We start from the raw sequence: 18,711 nt of genomic DNA, 5'->3' as shown, positions 1-18,711 counted from the left end.
CGTATTGTTTTGCATTCTAAAAAATTACAGAAGAAATAAAAACGACAATGAATTCTGTTCGGTCATACAAGAATCTTTATTCCTCCTGAATATTTACGTTACGAAATATTGCCATTGTTTAAGAAGAAATCACTTTAAATTATATGTTCCTTACTGGATTTGTTTTCTCGTGAAGACGGTTGCAGTGAATTCATTCTAATAATTTCTTTCGTTCTTTTTCTTTCTCTGTTGTGGAATTAGGCTCCCGTTTTTTTTTTTTTTTTTTAAAGGTAAAGAAAATTGTTTACTAGGTTATTTTTTCACCACACGTTTCTAATCAGTTTTTAGAAAAGTGATTCTGATTTGTCAGTTCACTTGCGTAACTGTATTTAAGGGGAATCGAATTCATAACTTGTTGAGGTCCGCAATAGTTGTGCGGAAAATGCGAATCTTTTACATCCGCTTTAGGAATCCTAAAGTATTTCTTTTTGATTGAAATAGAGATTGAGTTATGACATAAGTTTATGATTTCTTGCTTGTTCAGTCTTTGAAACGAAAGACCTCCTTTTTTTAAAAGAAAATTTTAATTGCTCTGGTAGCTGTTTGGCTTTAAGTATGCAATAGTTGGATCCCATGTTGGACTCAAGATATTTTACTATCTGTTTTAAACATACCGCTTGCTTACCTTTTTTTTTTTTTTTTTTTTAAACTTATTTTACTCGAGATTGTTTTAATCTGTTATTTCAGTTGGAGACTTTTTTTTATGCATACTTGTGTTTTTTTATTTGCAAATTTTGGTAAATAGATAAATAAAAATAGATTCAAAATAATCGCCAATGTTTTCATCTTGGTGAATTATTGATTTTTGTAGATTGCAATAGGAAGTGTAACCCTAAATAGTGTAGCGGAAAACTATGATATGTGAACTAAACTATGTTATGATATGAACTAAATGTTGAGGAAAATAGATAATTTGCTATCCGAATTCTTCATTGTTCCAATCCAAATTGTTATCCAAATTCTTCAATTTATGTGTATACGAAATTCTCAAGTACGAGCACAATCCGAATTTCTTTTCAAAAAGATTCTTTTTAAATTTTTTTTCTTCTCGTTATTGACCTATTTATATATGACTTAGATATTCTGATCATATGTATCGTAGCTTTCCTGCTTTTATTTATTTATTTAGTTATTATTTTACTTTTCCTTAAAAGAAACAATCTACTTATTTATTTCTAATATTATTGAAGAAATGATATAATTATAAAACATCGATGTTAGATTTATCCTCAAATGAAGCAAATGCTAATATTTTATTCGATTAAATTAACAGAAGCTATATAATTTAAAACATAACTAATAAATTTAAAACAAACACGGATCTCAATTCTATTCCAAAGCATCTGGAATTTTTACCCTGTTATAGAAGTGTTGGGAGATGAGTCTTTTTATTATTTTTTATATTTGTAGTTTACTATTATTATCTTTTTTTCCCTTTTTATATGATTAATATAGTTTAATATAGTTATTATATTAATATAGTTTACTATTATTAATATTTCTGAAAATGAAGCAATAATCTGGTTACCAAAAACCGGATAGGGCGTAATTATATGTGATTTTATAATACTATTTAAAAAAAAAAATTCTTTTAATTCTATTTTAAATCATAAAGATGTATTTGTTTTAAGTAAAAAGTAAGTCCTATTCTAAAAATATCTTGTTATATTTATGGAAAAAAATTGAGTGTATACTAAAATGCCTGAATCGGTGTAAATATATTTAATTTAAAGTATTATTGAATTAAGAAATACCGCTAACTTTCGCCGATTTTCGCATTCAGCCCACTTTTCCACACCCTCCCCCTGTCTTTGACTTGACTTGCTCTAATCCTTTATATTTAACTCTCTTAAAATCCACCTTCATTTGTCTCTTCCAGGCCATTTCCTTTTTCACTTGCCATCAGGGTCCCAAGAAAGAAAAATATGTGCTGATTTTTTACTTGGTGTTCTTTGTCCTATTCATTTTTTTCTTCTCTCGTTGGTTTCATCGTCTTATTGCAGTTAAGGTTTCTTTTTCTAATATTGTTTCGTTTATGAATTGAACAACCCTAGTTTCTGAGACAGTTATTTTGTTTTAAATTACTATTTTTTAAATTGTAACAAAATATGAAAGTAATGTTTAAAACTAAAATTAGATAACCATTGTGATTTGAAGTAACGCTATAAAAATTGATTTTCTTTCCTTATTTTTTTCTTCAAAAGTCACTGATTTTAATTCTGAAATTTTTAGATTGTTAAGTTATAAACTACATATTTACACTGTTTTTTGGGACGTAAAATTTTTTGTATTGATTCTTAAGCTCTTGAGAATTAAGTCATTGAATTTATCCTTGTGAAAAAAAAATAAAATAAGAAGTACTGCTTTCATAAGCATTCAGGTCACGTTTCTCAGTTGACCTCAGCATTGAGAGGGAGGAGATAGGGGGGAAATAAATAAAAAGGCAAAAAACTATATGCCGATTAACCTGCTTTTTATTCAATCCCCAAACATAGGTGACGTAACTTAGAAAGAATATGAGAAAGTTGGAAAAGTTATTTTGAATATTTTTTTCCTCTCCGGATTTATGTTCAGTAAAATATAAAAAGCATAATCACCGCTAAATTTGGCATGTATTATAATAAATGATTGAATGTTTTTCACATTTAACGGTTATTTTATGAAATCCTCAACTCTTAATGGGGATTTTGTGGAGTTCCATAAAATATTCCATGTATAATTTTTTCGTATTATTGTAATAATTATTCAGAAATCAACAACTTTTTTAAAAATCTATTTTCCCTAATAATTCTCTTTTCTTAAAGGAGTTTCAGAGAAGGTGACAACGAATTTCTTACTTAAAATATATTAGGTCAGTATCGGGAATACCAGGCAATATCCCTCTTCTCAAGTGTTAAGAACAATAGTGTGATTCATGTGCATTTTTATAACATTCAATAAAAAAAAGTGTTAATTATTAAAAATGGAAAAATCCCCTGTACACATGCTCGGTATTCCCCGCTCAACCGTTTTTTCTTTCTAATTAACAACTAACTACTCATTTAACTAGCTACTTCTGTTTAATTAAACCTATTGAGTCCGTAACTACCACATAATGACTGAGATGGACTCATTCGGTCGGATACTCGTAGGCATTATTTCTTAGTTTCCGTTTTCTCTTCGGGGAAGTGGGCTATTGTTCAGAATGGCCCGGTATTCCCTACACTCACGTTTATTTTATCATGAAGTGCCATTGCACCCTCTATATTGATGTCTTTATAGGGTTCAAAGCACGGTACTTCTTAAAAGGAAGTGTTGTTGTAAGCTTTAACTGCCGTCATGTCGTTCTTTTAATGCTTAACAGCGAATTTTTAAGTGCTATATGCAGGGTTGACTGGTTTAAACTAAATAATTTTTTTTTTTAAAGTCCTTTATTTTATATAACGGGAAAACCGTATCCTATCGATATCAATCCCATTGTCGTCAGGCTAACCGTGGGAGACTTTCGTGGTTTCTCTCTATGCAGCGTAAATGCCGGTTAGTGTCATCAAAATGCCCTCTACGAAGGCTAGGTTGTTCCAATGCAGGAGTTCTTCTGATTTGGGTTTGAAAATGGCACGGAGTTGAGCATTGATAGTTGGAATCTATTGTTCAACGCCGGTTATAAAATGACATGTTTTAGATATTTGGATGTTTATAAAAAGGCTGAGAGATGCATCAATTTATACTTTATATCTAGATCCAATTTTTGGATATCTCAGAGATGTCATTTTTAGGCCATAGATATGATTTGCCTTACTTACTAGTTGAAAATTTATAAGTTGTTAAAAAAAAGAACTATTCTTTTCAATGATATTTTAACTGGTGACCGAAATTACTTTTTATTTACATTTTCATTGCAAACAAACTCGGGACAAGTTTTTTCACGTTATGACAATCCTTTCATTTTATTCCACAATTGTTTTCTTTTTTTTCTTCTTTTTTTTCATGTACGTGTGTTTTGCAATGTTATGTCGTTATTACACGATTTCTTATTAAATATTTTAATCAAATACTATTTCCCCCTCACTCATAATAAATTTCTATGTGTGTTCTCGACTACTGAACTTCATATTTGTAATTTATATATAACATTTTTTTTTTACTCCAAAAAAGAAAATTATAAAATTTGCTTTTAAACAGTACCAAATGTCATAAAAGAACTGTGACACAGCAAGCTTGCGCCAATTTTAAAATATCATGAATTAGAAAAAATACTGTAATTCTATATATTTTTCTTTTTTAAAATATATTTCATATACTAGTATATTACGTTGTAAAAATTAATTTTTCCAGTTTATGAAGAGCTAATATTAAAATAGTTTGTTAGTATAATTATGTACGTACAACTACTTAAAATGTTTTTGTTTTTTTTGTAGATTATTAATAAAATATGATTTTTCTCATACGTTTCAAGTTAAAATTTAGTCCATTCTGTACATTTATGGTTGCATGTGCGCAAAAAAAAAAAAAAGGAAAAAAAAAAGAATGGACTACCCTAAATAACATCGATCGGATGGGATATTCACGTCCTGGGACTCAATAGTTCGATCGAATGACCTCCAATATGCTAATTAGCAAAAGATATTTTAAGTTACTAAATCAGACACAATAACGTACTTTCTCTGAATAAACATAGTTTTTTTTCCGACAGTATCGGATTCCAGAAACATAGGAAGTGGCCACAATCTAAAAAAATATTGTTCAATAGTTAGGTCAGGTGAGCGGACCAAAGTTTGGTTTTTGAGCAAAAAAAGAAAGATTTTGAAAGTTTTTGAGCTGTCCAAAGATTTTTACTTTTTGCACATTTCGCTATGTCTCGAGAACTTTTTAAGCGAATTGAAAAATTTTTGCACACATTTATAAAATTCGTTTTTTTATTAAACAAGAATTGAAAAAAATTTGAATTCTTATGGTATACAATTTTTTACAACATTTCGAAGTATATAATTTTAGTGGCAAAATACAAAATTTAATACCGTGTATTTTTGAAATTATGTGAAAAATTGCACACCTTTTAATTCAAAATTATTTCTACTATTGCTAAAGACTAATTTCTACTATTGCTTCTTTCTACTAATGAAAAAGAATGAATATTTTCTGAAATTTATTTTTTGCATGGAATTATCTATGAATGAACGAATTTTATAATTTGTGTGCAATATATTTTCGTTTTTCTTAAAAAAGCTCTCGAGATATGGTGAAATAGGCAGAAAGTAAAATTGACATTTAGGGGTTCAAACTTTAGATCGCTCTCCTGACCATAGTATGGGGACCATATTTCCCATCTTGCAGTTTCTCCCTTTATTTTGAGGATCCCTTTATTTTCAGTAATACTAATCCGTTAAGAAAAAGTTATGTTCATTTAGAGAAAGTATGTTTTTTGTGTCAGATTTCGTAACTTAAACTATCGTCTGCACTAATTAATTAGGATATTTATGTGGTCAACCCCTTGAACCATTAAGAATGAGTCCTAGAAAGTGAAGATCCGATCATTAAATCAAAAAGTGGTCCGTTTATTTTAAAAAAAAAATTTACGCTCTGTATATCTGTACAAGTATCTGTATACAGGGGTCTGTTTAGAAAAAAATTTGGGTCCTTCACAAAATATTTTTTCATAAAAACAGACCCTTCACAAAATATTTTAACTTAAAACGGACCCTTCACAAAATAATTTATCTTTTAATCGGACCCTTCATAAATGTGTTTATCTTCATTATTGTTTTGTTAATCGAATAAACCCTTCCCAGGAAGGGGGGGGGGAGAAAGACAGATGTAAACGAACTAAATTTTGTCTTCGGCAGACGCTTCTTCCTTTATTCGTCCGAAATGAATATTCTGCGTTCGGCAGTATAGGCTAAATACCAAATATTTGTATGTTGCATCGCTAATTTAGTAGCTGCATTTGCTGTTTACTTTTTAAAATTTAATTTTTTTAATTATAATTTTACAGTGTTGAGCATAATCTTGTATGTCTTTACAATTTGAAAACTCCTTGAAAAAGTTTTTTTTGCAATAACGGAACCTATTTGCACAAATTCACAAAAGCGGACCCTGGTTGAAAGAATGTGACTTAACTTTCATTTTATATTCACTAATTACGAGTAATTTTTTCACAATTTTTCAAAAACGAACCTTTCACAAAATGTCTGAACAGACCCCTGGTATAATAATAATGAAAATAACTACAGCTGATTGATTTTAAATTCCAAATGCAGGTTTTCAAATTTCTACATATATTAACGCTTTGTAATTTAATACTCGATTTAAATCAATTTTAGATCCAAAATTACTTTTATGCCTGCAATTTCAGCGAATTAAAATTTGAGATAAGATTATAAATTCAATGTAAACTTTTAACTCTAATAAAAGCAATGTAAATCTCACTTAATGGCATCTTTATTTAAATTAAGGTTATGTCTATCTGATAAAGTATCAGGTTTCTGTAACCATTATATAGTTGCATCAGTTAGTAACTGATTATGGCAGAAACTTTGGTACTTACCGATCCCAAGTATGAACCCATGAGGAGTTTAAAAACAGTTTCTTGTGTTTCAAAAATAAATAAATAAATAAATAAAAACGCAAAATAATATTTAAGTGAGAAAGAAACAAAAATGTTTTCAAATTCTGACTGTCAAAAGATTTAGAAATTAAAATGGAAAATTAATCAAGTCAGTTGTTTATTTTAAAACGAAGCTCAAAAAACGGTTCTTACCTATAGGTTAAGACCCAATCGACAAATAAACTGGTTTTTGATCGCGTCTTTGCTTTTCCGGACCTCAAAAATGATTGCTCTGAGTTTAGAAATGTTTTCTTCCCCTTCATTTAAACTTTAAATTGCTACCCCTCACTACGTATTCATTTTTACAGGGTTTCTAAAAATGAAGGTTTGACGTTTATACGGAACAACTGCAATTATTAACACGATGACATTTAATGAACGGGTTAAACCAACCTCTTGTTTTGATCGAACTTATTTTAATTATTTAAATGAGGGGGGAAAAAAGCATTATCTCTTCATTTATTTACCCCGAATAGTAAATAGTGAAAAATCCCTTTATTTTTAATTTATTTATCTTTCGTTTTTATGTATGATCGCAATGTGTGCGGCCTTGATTTTTGACCTGCAGAATCTCTTTCGTTAAAAGTCTTGTTGCAGAACATTATTCTGCTCCCGAACTAAGCAAATATTCTTTAAAATTTGTAAGCAGTTTGAAATATTTTTTTAATATATAGGATTGAATCAAATATAAGGTTTCTTACTTCTAAAGAAATAAAAGTTTTAAAAATACTTTATTATTAAGTTGTATGAAGTTACTCTTTCACATTTTTAAGTACTTTTTTTAAAAAAATTTATTTTTAATTTTCTGATGACTGTTTGCATGGAGCGTCCGACTGAGCGTCGAGCTCTTCATGTCCGATCTATATTTTTTTCTTCCTTTGGCTATGTCCCGAAAGAAAGTGCTAAGTTTTTAATTTTGAAATTAATTATTTTGTATGCAATAAATAATTTGGCAAGTACAATCTTAAGAATGTGATTTTTTGTGGAATCCTATAAAATTTTAGATAAAATTTCAGTAAAATCGTAAAATATTTTTTATTTGTGTTGTTTTATTTATTCGTAACTCAGATCTGCCTGAATAATTCCAGTGACGAGATTTTAAGTAAAGTAGAATGACCACGAAAATAAAAATTTTCATTTATTAAACTAATAATTCGCAATCGATTTTTTTTACTATTTTTTCGGAAATATGTCTTGAAAAATTTAGTTCATGGTTTCTAAAAACGAATTTTTCGCAGGACTTGTGTTATCTTAACTTAGTGTGCCAATGTAGGAACATAGGGAAAGAAATATTTTCATTTCATTTATTTTAATTTTTTTATCGCTTGTGATAAATCTACTAGAAGTAATTTTTCACGTCATGTATGTGAAATAAATAATAGAAATAGTGCTTTTAAAACCCAATATCAACGAACTATCTATAATAATAAAATAAAGGATTTGTGTGTGTGTGTTTCTCTTATGACTCCATAATCATTTGTGTCCTGCAAAGTTGAATTGTGGATGAACGGAAGAATTTTAGCCCCCCGATCTTAAAAATCGGTTCAAAAATTTTGATTCGATCGTCCAGAAGAGACGCTTGAAAAATAGAATTTTCTTATTGGTGTAGAGCCATTTATATAAATGAAACTGCGGACGTTGCGTCAATAATGTTTGCTTGACAAAGTTCGCATTATTCGAAAGAGGCGTTTATTTCACTTTCTTAGATATTTAGTTATTTTTTATTCGTTGTGTCTGATAAACTCAATGATCCATGTGAGTGCCCGACCACGTTGCCAATTTAGTATTTCTTAAATGATATGAAACCACGTATTTTTTTTTTTTTTTACATAATTATGCTTTAGAAGCTTGTTTCTATAAAACTAAATAATTTAAAATCAATGGTTTTTGAAATAAAAAAAGCTATATATTGAAAAGCAAAATTAATAGAGAAATAGCACTAAATAGTTGAGAAGAAAAGTACGAAAATTGTCTCTATTATTGACGCCAATGATGCTTGATTAATTTTGGTAATAGGTACTAACTCAAATAAAAAAAAGTATGTACTGTAACAACCACAGCGCCATCTTAACTGGCAGTAGATGCTCAGACTTTGGACCGAACGGACTTTCCTTTTCCTCCTTCTCGTAATTATGCAAATTTATCTTTGTCCGTATGCTATTTGTTATTACTAAAAATATTTGGCTTTTCTTTATTTAAACCCCCGAGATTTAGCCACATTCGGCTCATATTGTGCGGTACTGGGACTACGCGAATAAGAATATATTTTTTGATTTATTATAAAGTCTTTGTGGTTCTGTTTGTTTTCAAATTAAGTTTCTTTTCTGCACTTGTTTTTTACTTAATCAAAGATTTTCATACGTATCCATTTTCTCAATTAAATCCTCGGGTGTTTTCCATTCACGCCAGACATCTAAAAATTGCTTCTGGAGGAACTCTTTCCTTCATTTGATCAACGATCATCAAGTTTTTCAATTCATCAAAAGTGTTGATGTCTAATTCATTTAACCAGTTTTCAAAAAAAATTCAAAATGAAAATCTTTTCAAGTTTTTTTCAGGTGTTTTTCTATGAGCTGCATACAAACGTTTTTTCTGCACTTAGTTTAAATCTTTTCAGAAGCATTTTAGTTAAAATCTTGTGCTTTTTCTTCCGCTTCTCTACCAATGAGTTGAGCGATATCATTAGGCAAAACGCCGAGAAGATATGCTACCCAATTTTCTTTTTCCACTTTTAAAAACGTAAGCTGTGGATGAAACAAGTTTCGAAACAAAGACATGTCATGTTTGTTGGGATCGAAATCCGGAACTAAATTTTTTAATTGTGAGCTTGGCTGAACTGAAATTATATTGACAGGAGAAGTTTCTGAAACTTTTTCTGCCGTAGCTTGAAGTTTCAATTTTTCTAACTCAAATTGTTGTAGTTGTTCCTCTTTCCCTAGAAATGCCAACTTTTTCTTCTGCTTTTCCGCGGTTTGTTCTTTTTCCACTAAATTCTTTTTCAATTCTTTCATCAATTATTGTTTGCAATAGATTTTTACAAAAGTCCTCTTCATATTCAACACTTTTCGTGATCAGTCTTTTTAGTTGTAACACTTTTAGCATCGGGAGGAACTTTGAGACCTATTTCTTCAGCTAATACACATAAATCGACTTTTTTTTTTTACCAAAAATGCCATTGCCATACCACATTGAGTGAAAAATGTTGCATGGCTAGATTGTGTGAAATAAAAAATTTATTCATAAAATGGACAACTGTTACCATCCAATAAATTTAATTGCCTCACTTATTATTTTGCAAAACAGAAGTAACTTACAAAAGTAAAAAAATAATAAATTTCTTAAATTATTTGCTTTTATTTCCCTTGATAAAATTTTATTTTACCAAGAAAATCTTTATTTACCAAATTTATCCACCTATGTTACAAATGTGTATTCAATATAGGAACATTTATATAAAAATGAATTATTTATTATAGATTGTTAATAGCGATATAGCAAAAGAAAAAAAAAGTAGTAACACTTAAAAATTGTAAGATTTGAGGCATAGATTGCGTTAAATAGATTAAATTAAGGACAATCACATTTTTATTACATAAAAATTAAGCATTTAAAAGAAATATAAACATTAAGGTAACATCAGATTGAGAAGACATGTTGGCGACAGATCAATCGATCAACGAACACACTGTTTCACTTCAGTTCAAGTATTAACTGTGGGCATTTTCATGACTTAAGCCGCGTTCTGAGTGGAACAGAATTATTTCTTAGTGTTTTTCAGTATTAATTTATTGATCGTTTCATTTTTTTCACATCGGACGGAAAACGGGTAATAAATGGTTATTTCTTTTTTATTTTAACTTTTCAAGAAAGCTGTGAATTTTTTAAATAGATGATGGTTGGGTTCAAATTGTCATAACTCATATCTGTATGCCTCATTTACATTTCTGATTGCGTTTTATACGTTATGGTGTGATTTCGTGTTTTTGTTTAATATTGTTTCGGATTTGTAAATATCTGTATAATTTTGTAAACAATCTTTTGTTATTAGGTTAAATATCTCAGATGGATCCTAAATAAACAGATGAATTAGATAATTTGCCAGAAAAATTGCGTTATTCTTACGTAACTTAAAAAGAGAAAATAAGAAAGAAAATAAGAGAGAAAATAAGGCCTAATGCATTTCATATGGAAAACTCGATTTAGTCGACATTTTTGTCGATTTTGCGATAATTTTGGCAACTTGGGTACCACTGTAGCGTCAAAATGATACTTCTTGAAAATTCGAATTTCGAAGCAATAGGACTAATATTTACGGAGTTCCACGGAAATTGTCTAGAATCGTGTCGAAAGTTCCGTTGTTTCCACGCCAAGCCTAAATAAAATAGGAGTCTGTTTTTAACTGCAATAGGTCCCGCAGTGGACTGATCGTTAAGACACGGTTCTCGTCAGATCACCGAAGTCAAGCATCACTGGCTGCGGTCAGTGTGCGGGTGGGTGACCCACTTGGATCAGTCTGCGTAGGGACCGAGGGTGTGCGGTATTGGTCCTCGTTAATCTGTGCTACCGTAAAGTGCTCGACTTTGCGGGCAGGTCGTTGGGCTACCGAAGCGGGGGTGCCATCCCCTCTGCAGAGGATCAAAATTGTGATGGCATGTCTTCGGATCATCCTCAGGGATGTTTCCCAGACCGTCGCCAATAGCCCATTGTGCAGCTCTAGTGCGACGTAAATCAACAACAACAAATTAACTGCAATAGCGCATACCTGCCAACTTTTAAACCTTTCGAGGATGACTTTTCCCAGTGGTAGTAAAATGGAATTTAAATTGCAATTTTTGGCAGAAACATTCGCTGTATTTTGAAAAAGCTTATGCAGGTTACCACAACAGTATTGCATATTAATATATATGCTTAATTTTTCTAAAAATAGTGGTGGTCAAAAGCCGTTATGGCTCAGGGGATAGAGCGTCCGCCTTTCAATGAGGCGAGCCGGGTTCGAATCCCAGCGATGACTGGTCGATACGAATTCCGCATCCGGCTTACACCGATCACAGTGCTGACGTAAAATATCCTCAATGATAGACGGATCATAGGTTAGAGTCCCCTTGCCGTGAAGCTAACCGTTGGAGGTTCTCGTGGTCGTCCTCTCCATGTAACGCAAATGCGGGTTAGCTCCATCTAAAAGTCCTCCACGAAGACAAATTTCTCCCAATATTTGATCCAGGAGTTCCCTTGTCTTCTGGATTGGGTTCAAAATTACAAGGCTACGGATTTGAACATTAGTAGTTTCAACGACGGTTATAAAATAAAATAAAATATAAATGCAAGGAATGTATAGAAAGCATACATTTTATTACCACTTTAAATATGGGAATAAAATTTTACGCCAAATGCGTAAAAGTTGGCAGGTAAGCAATAGTGTCCTGATTTGCGAGTCTCTTGTGAACCGTCTGAGGTTTCAATGATTTGTTGTGTGCTGAAAATTGCTTGTATTTTTTGGAAGATTCTACTAATAAGAGGACTGTTTTATTCATCTCCGAACCCCTGGGCTCGGTACAATATTTTAATACATTTCATTAAAGGAAAAGAAGAAGAAAAAATCTCTTTATGATTATGTTAGAAATTTTTTTATTTGTTCCATCGCTATTTCTTGGCTAATTTATCACTTATCTTTTGGTATTATCAGGGTGGTCGCTTTTTTCAATAAACGGATTTAAAATGTTGTTCTGCGTAAACATTAACCTCAAATGTAGTATAAGATGTGTTTGTTGAAAAATCTTGACGGAAGAATAACTCTCCCAAATGTATGATTTATTTATTTTTAATAAGTCTTCCTCATCATAGGAATATTTAAAATATGGGTGCAATTTTGAACAGTTTGAAAACATTTCATGGAGAAATAGTCGGAACGTTTACGTTATAATTTATTACATTTTAAATTTTGGGCCTAACTCCGAAACTAATTTTCGGCGGGACGTCTGATTACTAAGGAAAATCAATGAATATAATATCTAAATAAATAGTTAAAAATTGGATTTTTTTTAAATTCCCCATCCCAGTTTTATCAAATTTCCTTTTAAATTATAGTTTTATGTTTATAATTAACATATTGTTATAATAAATTTCAGAATTGTAATGTGAATTGACGTATTTTAATAAGCGAATGAGTAAAACCCAGTTTATAATTAAACGTATTATCCTCCACTTCGCACTCTATTGAATAAACATAGATTAAGAAATTTTTAATTTCCTTCAAACTAATTTCATTTAAATTGGAAAAAATAACTCCCAAGTTATATGATTTCGAAGTGCCAAAATATTTAAATGTTTCGACATTACGGTTTTAAAAAAAAAATTTCCAACTAAATTATGTTTAAAAGAAATGTAGTTCAAAGATTTATTTCAAAATGAGTAATGTATACTACTTCTTTACAATAAACAATTACATATAAATTCTTAATAAATAATAAATTCTTTGCAGTGAAAAATTACGAAGTTTAAAACTTGCTATAATTTTTTTTTTTTTTTTTTTTTTTAAAAAAAGACAAGGTATGTAAAACTTTTAAAGCATCTTTCATTTGAAAATACTATGTATATACATTGTAAATGTAAAAGTATATTCACTTTGCTTCTTAGTTTTTGAAATAAGTTGATTTTCTTCTCATTGCACTAAGGAATAAGTTGATGTAAAAACTGAATTTGCTAAAAATCAGGCCCCCATAGGTTAAAATTTTCTTTTTCTTGCATCCCTCTTTCGAAAAAATCCCTTGCTTAAAATAGTAAAAAATTTACAAACCTACATTATATGGTACGCTATGACCTTTTACATGTTTTTTTCTTCTTCATATTTATTAGTTATTTATCTATTGCTAGTTGTATTTATATATTATTAGTTATATTTTGTTTATACTATTAATATTTCTTTTGTATTGAGTTTGCTACTAAACGTTTTTTTAAATTTTTATAAACTTTTTACTACATTGTTGGGTTATTTATTACTTTTTTTACGAACCATAGGTATTTAATATATTTGCCAGAAAAGAAAGGCTTTTTATAACATCTTGTTAGTGAAATCAAGAAAAATAATAATAATGTAAATAAGAACTATAAATGATGCCCGTAGTTCGATCTATGTGCATAGGGATAGGATAGCATTTAAGTTTAATGAAAAATAAACTATTAAATATTAATGTGAAAACAAAGCACTTTCTTCAACCACTATTCTAATACTATATTAAAAGTAGAAAATTAACGAGCAACCTCTTAACAATAAGCAATACAGTGATTATTTTTGTTTTCTTGCTAGTTTTAATGCATAAAAATGAAAAAAAAAAAAATTAAAGCTTGTTGCTCTCTGAAAACAGAATTTGATGGTGTGAAGCTTTCATGTATTATTTTCAAATTGGAGTGGCGGCTGTTCACGGGCGTTTTAAAATGAGCGCAACGTTTTTCAGGTGAAACGAAACATTTGGGTCATTTTTTGTTGTTGCTGATTTTGACCAAACCCTTCACCAAAATTAATATTTAAGTTTATCTTACGTTGGAGAATCGATACTGATCTTTAATTTTGTCACACTTTAAATGTTGCATAGAATACATTTTTCGTTGTTATGTGACAAAAACTAATAAGTGCTGAGAATTTTTAGCTCATTTGAGAAACCGCAGCATTTTTATTTGGGATGCCCAAAGAGAAACAAAATCCTTTCTGTGAATATTAGTTCAAAAAGTCTAATCTGACTGGCTCGTCCAATTTCATCATAATATCTCCGAAGAGGACAGAAAAAAGATACACCCCCTCCCCCGTCCTACTGCTGATTGTGTAAGATGATAAAACGCATATCAGATTTCACTTCTCATTACCATAGTCTTCAATCGGATATTTTTCTCTGATATCATTTCCCTTGCAATGGATTCACAAAATTTTAATTTTTATTTCATGAAAAATTAATTGGAATGAAGTTGCTGATCATCATTCACTAAATAACTTCGGATGATGCCGAAGAAAATCGGATAAAAAAAAAGCTGAAGAGTGGACGTGATTTAATATTTATTATTATTATCAATCATTATAAAAATTCAAATGTGTGTTTTGGTTGAAGTGAAGGTGGGGGTAAGATTAGATGACGTTTCGCACATTGACCTTGACCCTTACGTAGAAAATGTTTCTCTACCTTCTAGTGCCGCAATCTATTTCAACAGAGGAGAAGAAACCAGTCATTCTGAGAACAACCTTCAGTCGATGTGGTAGTGCGCGCCAAATATTATTCTGACGGATCAGCTTTGTTTGTGTTAATATGTCACATGGTCGTATGTGGTACAGTTCTAATGATTATTCTTATGGATCTCTATTGCCTGAAAAAATGAAGTAAGTGAGTGACATATTTTGTTGTGACAGCAGCATCCGCATTCTTCCGATTTTGTACGTGTTTTGAGACTTTTCTGATTGAATTTGCTTTCGTAACACTTTGAAACCAGGCATAGACAGTTTCTTCCAAATCGTGTGGAAGGAACCTAGTTATTTTTTTTTTGCAATATCATTCTAGTTTAATAATTCTAGTATAACGAATTTCCTAGCTGTTTATTTCATTATTTATTTATGTATTAAAAACAAAATTAATGTCTGAAAGTATTGAAACTACATTGATTTTAAGAGAAATGAATTCTATTGACAATTTGAATAAATTAAACTATCTAATAAGTTAAATTTTTTAATAAAAATATTTTTAATAGTCATCAGAATCAAACTTGTTGACACAAATCTGTGTGCAACTATTAACTGTCCATTCATATTTTTTTTTTTTAACGAATATGTAGTAAACCAAAAATAATTCGCACAAAAGTATACTTATTTATTTAGGAAAAAAAAAAGAGTTTATAAATCCCATTTAAAAATAAATTATTCTAATTGAGGTTACTTAGATATTAAATTCTGTACAACTATGTTGCTAAAATAGTTATGCATGTTTAAAAAAAAAAAAGATTTAATTTCGGAAAACTAATAACTTGTGAGAAATTAAATTATATTAATTTTAATTTAAACTATTTACATAATATTTATCTGAAAAAATGTATATGATAATTTCTCGAAATATTTTTAGTCCCCTTTTTGTTCACTTTCTCTTTGGTTCGGTTTTTTTTCCCCAGAAGAAATCTTAACCCTGTTTTGAGTACATTATATTATGGTTGGGCAATTTTATTTGAAGAGCTCCATAAAGAAATTTTTTTTCCTTCATTCAGCGGGTCGCAATGAATTTACTTTTTGTATTCATTGTAACTCACTTGTTCCTAAACTTAGTATGATCAGAATATTATAAATTTGTTTTGAAAATTGAAATTTATAATACGTGTAAGGCAAACCTTTCTAAGCTTTTTAAAAAAAAATTTTAATGTTTGCATTTTGTTTGCTCAGTTTTCTTTCTCTTTCTTTTTCTCTCTTTCTTCACCTAATAAAATTAAATTAACGCAGGTTTTCTACTTGAAAAAACTAATTTTATTATTTTTTATTTTATTTTATAAAAAATATGCTAGCATCTTGTAAGTACTTGAACTGCCTTTGTTCTAAATCAGGTATAAGAAAAGTTTCCTTTCATTCATTTAGTTAAAATACCTGTAATGACTACTTGTATTGTTACAAATTTATGTTTTTAGATTTAATTAACATGTATTCATATAGTTTTATAATTCCATGCATTTTTTTTTACCAATTTATGTGTGGTTTAAAAGTCTCAGGTTTGTGCACACCCTGTTATATTTATTTCCTTAATTTGCGAATAACTGCATTGAAACCAAAAAAATCTGAAGACAGAAATCCATAAATATTATGCGAAAACACTTTTTCAATAATTCAAAAAATGCTTGAAATTTAAGTTCGAAAAAATGGTATGTTGGAAACCACAGAAGCGTTTTAATAAAAATATCGATGCGAGAATTTAATTATTTATGTGTGAGAATCTCTACCAACAGCTATCCAATCAGGATTCCTTTTTCAGAAGTTATCTTTTCTGTTCTAGCATATATGAATGATGAACATTATCTAGTCACTGTTTATAAAATATATTTCTAAAATGATCAAGGGTTGGCATGTTTCTGCTGATTAAAACCTTTTGGTAGAAACTTGCATGACAAAAACCCTTTCCTTTCTGCCACAGATGATGCAAAGCAAAAACAATTAAACCAAAGTATAATTTATTTATAGTATCACCAGGGGTCTGTTCAGAAGAAATTTGGGTCCGTTAACGGACCCTTCACAAAATATCTTTTCATAAAAACGGACCCTTCACAAAATATTTTAACTTTAAAACGGACCCTTCACAAAATAATTTATCTCTAAATCGGACCCTTCACAAATGTTTTAACTTCATTATTGTTTTGTTAATCGAATAAACCCTTCCCAGCAAGGGGGTAGGAAAAGAAAGACAGATGTAAACGAACTAAATTTTGTCTTCGGCAGACGCTTCTTCCATTATTCGTCCGAATTTAATATTCTGCGTTCAGCAGTATAGGCTAAATACCAAATATTTATATGTTGCATCGCTAATTTAGTAGCTGCAATTGCTGTTTATTTTTTTTAATTTATTTTTTTTAATTATAGTTTTACAGTTTTAAGCATAATCTTGTATGTATTTGCAATTTAAAAACTCCTTGAAAAAGTGTTTTGCAATAACCGGACCCTATTTGCACAAATTCATAAAAGCGGACCCTGGTTGAAAGAATGTGAGTAATTTTTTCACAATTTCACGAAAAACGGACCTTTCACAAAATGTCTGGACAGACCCCTGATCACCATTCAAAATCAAATATTACATTGTTTGCTTTCTGCATCAGTAATTTATACCCAACAAAAGACGTTCATGTGGATGAATCACTGACTGATATTGCTTTAGGTGCTGCAAGATGTGTCCTATCTTAGATTTATCGTAAAAAAATTTAAAATTATAATATGAAACAACAAAAACACTGTTGAAGAGATGTTCGGGTATTTATAATCAGTAATTTTATTTTATTATACGAAAATAATAGTTGCCATGAAAAGGTAGAATTAAGGTACTAAATCGAAACACTTACCATATTGAATGGAATTTTTATTTTATTTTATTAATAATAAGATAACTCACTATCTTAGAGTAATTATACTCAAAATATAGTAAAGATTTATTATTATTTATAAAGTGAACTAAAAAATAGTTTATAAATCATAAAACATCATCATCTTTTCATCATCATCATCTTTTTGCCAATATCTTAATCGTAACAATATGAACGATTATCTGAATTTGAAAAATAGTTATCTGCACTTGAAAAAAGATTTACTTAAGGAATATGTGATTTAACAAGAAGAAATAAGCTATTTTTCTCGATAGTTCAAATAAGAAACGGTTTTTATCGCTATTTATTAATATTGTTTTTAAATCTCAGTATCAATGTGGAGATTTATGTCTGACAACATCCAGTCTCCCTCTTTCTTCCAATTTTTCTTCTTCTTTTCTGTTTGCTTTTGACGTTAACTTAAGCACGAGCTTATAAAATTAAGGTCTCGCGAAAGATGAATATATTTTTTACAATGTTGTAGAAAATATATGAAATGGAGGCACATTTTTTTTTAGTTCATTTAGTAAATACAAGAACGATTAAAGGCGTTTTTATTTTTTATTTAGTTTCTTGCTGGTTTTAAAGAAGAAATATAAGTTTCTGCCACTGCTGGACAAAAATAAGCTTTTGCTGCCAAAAAGTCAATTATATGCGCATTGGGTTCCCATATTAAATCTAACGAATTATATCTAATAAGGCTTCATTGATTGTCTGATAAAAATCGTTTCCATTAGGTAATTTTTAATTTGATTAACAAGTTTTTCTTATATTTTATATTTTTTTTAAACTTATAATCAGGCATGAAATGTATTGCGTTTTTTAATCCTTAATTTTATTTTATATTAGTTAATTTGGTGATTTTAATAAATTTTTAGTTTTTTATAATTCAGTTTTATTTAGTTTATTAAATTTAGGTTTAACTTGAATAAATAAATAACTTTAATTAACTTATATATATGTTAATTACTTTTTGTGTTGGTTTAGTATTAATCATTAAAATTATT

General features: G+C 29.5%; 1 protein-coding gene across 6 annotated transcripts in view; it reads left to right on the top strand.

Moving 5' to 3' along the window:
- The window catches only part of LOC107453403 (microtubule-associated protein futsch), a 118,388-nt gene that overhangs the window by 27,742 nt on the left and 71,935 nt on the right, over positions 1-18,711 (top strand). For 4 of the 6 annotated variants that reach the window (XM_071177050.1, XM_016070230.3, XM_016070231.3 and 1 more), the window contains exon 1: positions 14,820-14,984. The exons of 1 other annotated variant lie outside the window; for it this stretch is intronic. In XM_071177050.1, the coding sequence (XP_071033151.1) occupies positions 14,914-14,984 (71 nt within the window). In that variant the 5' untranslated portion in view covers positions 14,820-14,913. Of the gene's footprint in view, positions 1-14,819; positions 14,989-18,711 lie in introns of those variants that run through there. One more of the 6 variants, XM_043051757.2, reaches the window with a different exon arrangement.

The sequence above is a fragment of the Parasteatoda tepidariorum genome, chromosome 2 (genome assembly GCF_043381705.1).
Source record: "Parasteatoda tepidariorum isolate YZ-2023 chromosome 2, CAS_Ptep_4.0, whole genome shotgun sequence".
Lineage (NCBI taxonomy): Eukaryota > Metazoa > Arthropoda > Arachnida > Araneae > Theridiidae > Parasteatoda > Parasteatoda tepidariorum.
The sequence above is the reverse complement of the archived record's forward strand: the minus strand, read 5'-3'. Positions and strand labels throughout refer to the sequence as shown.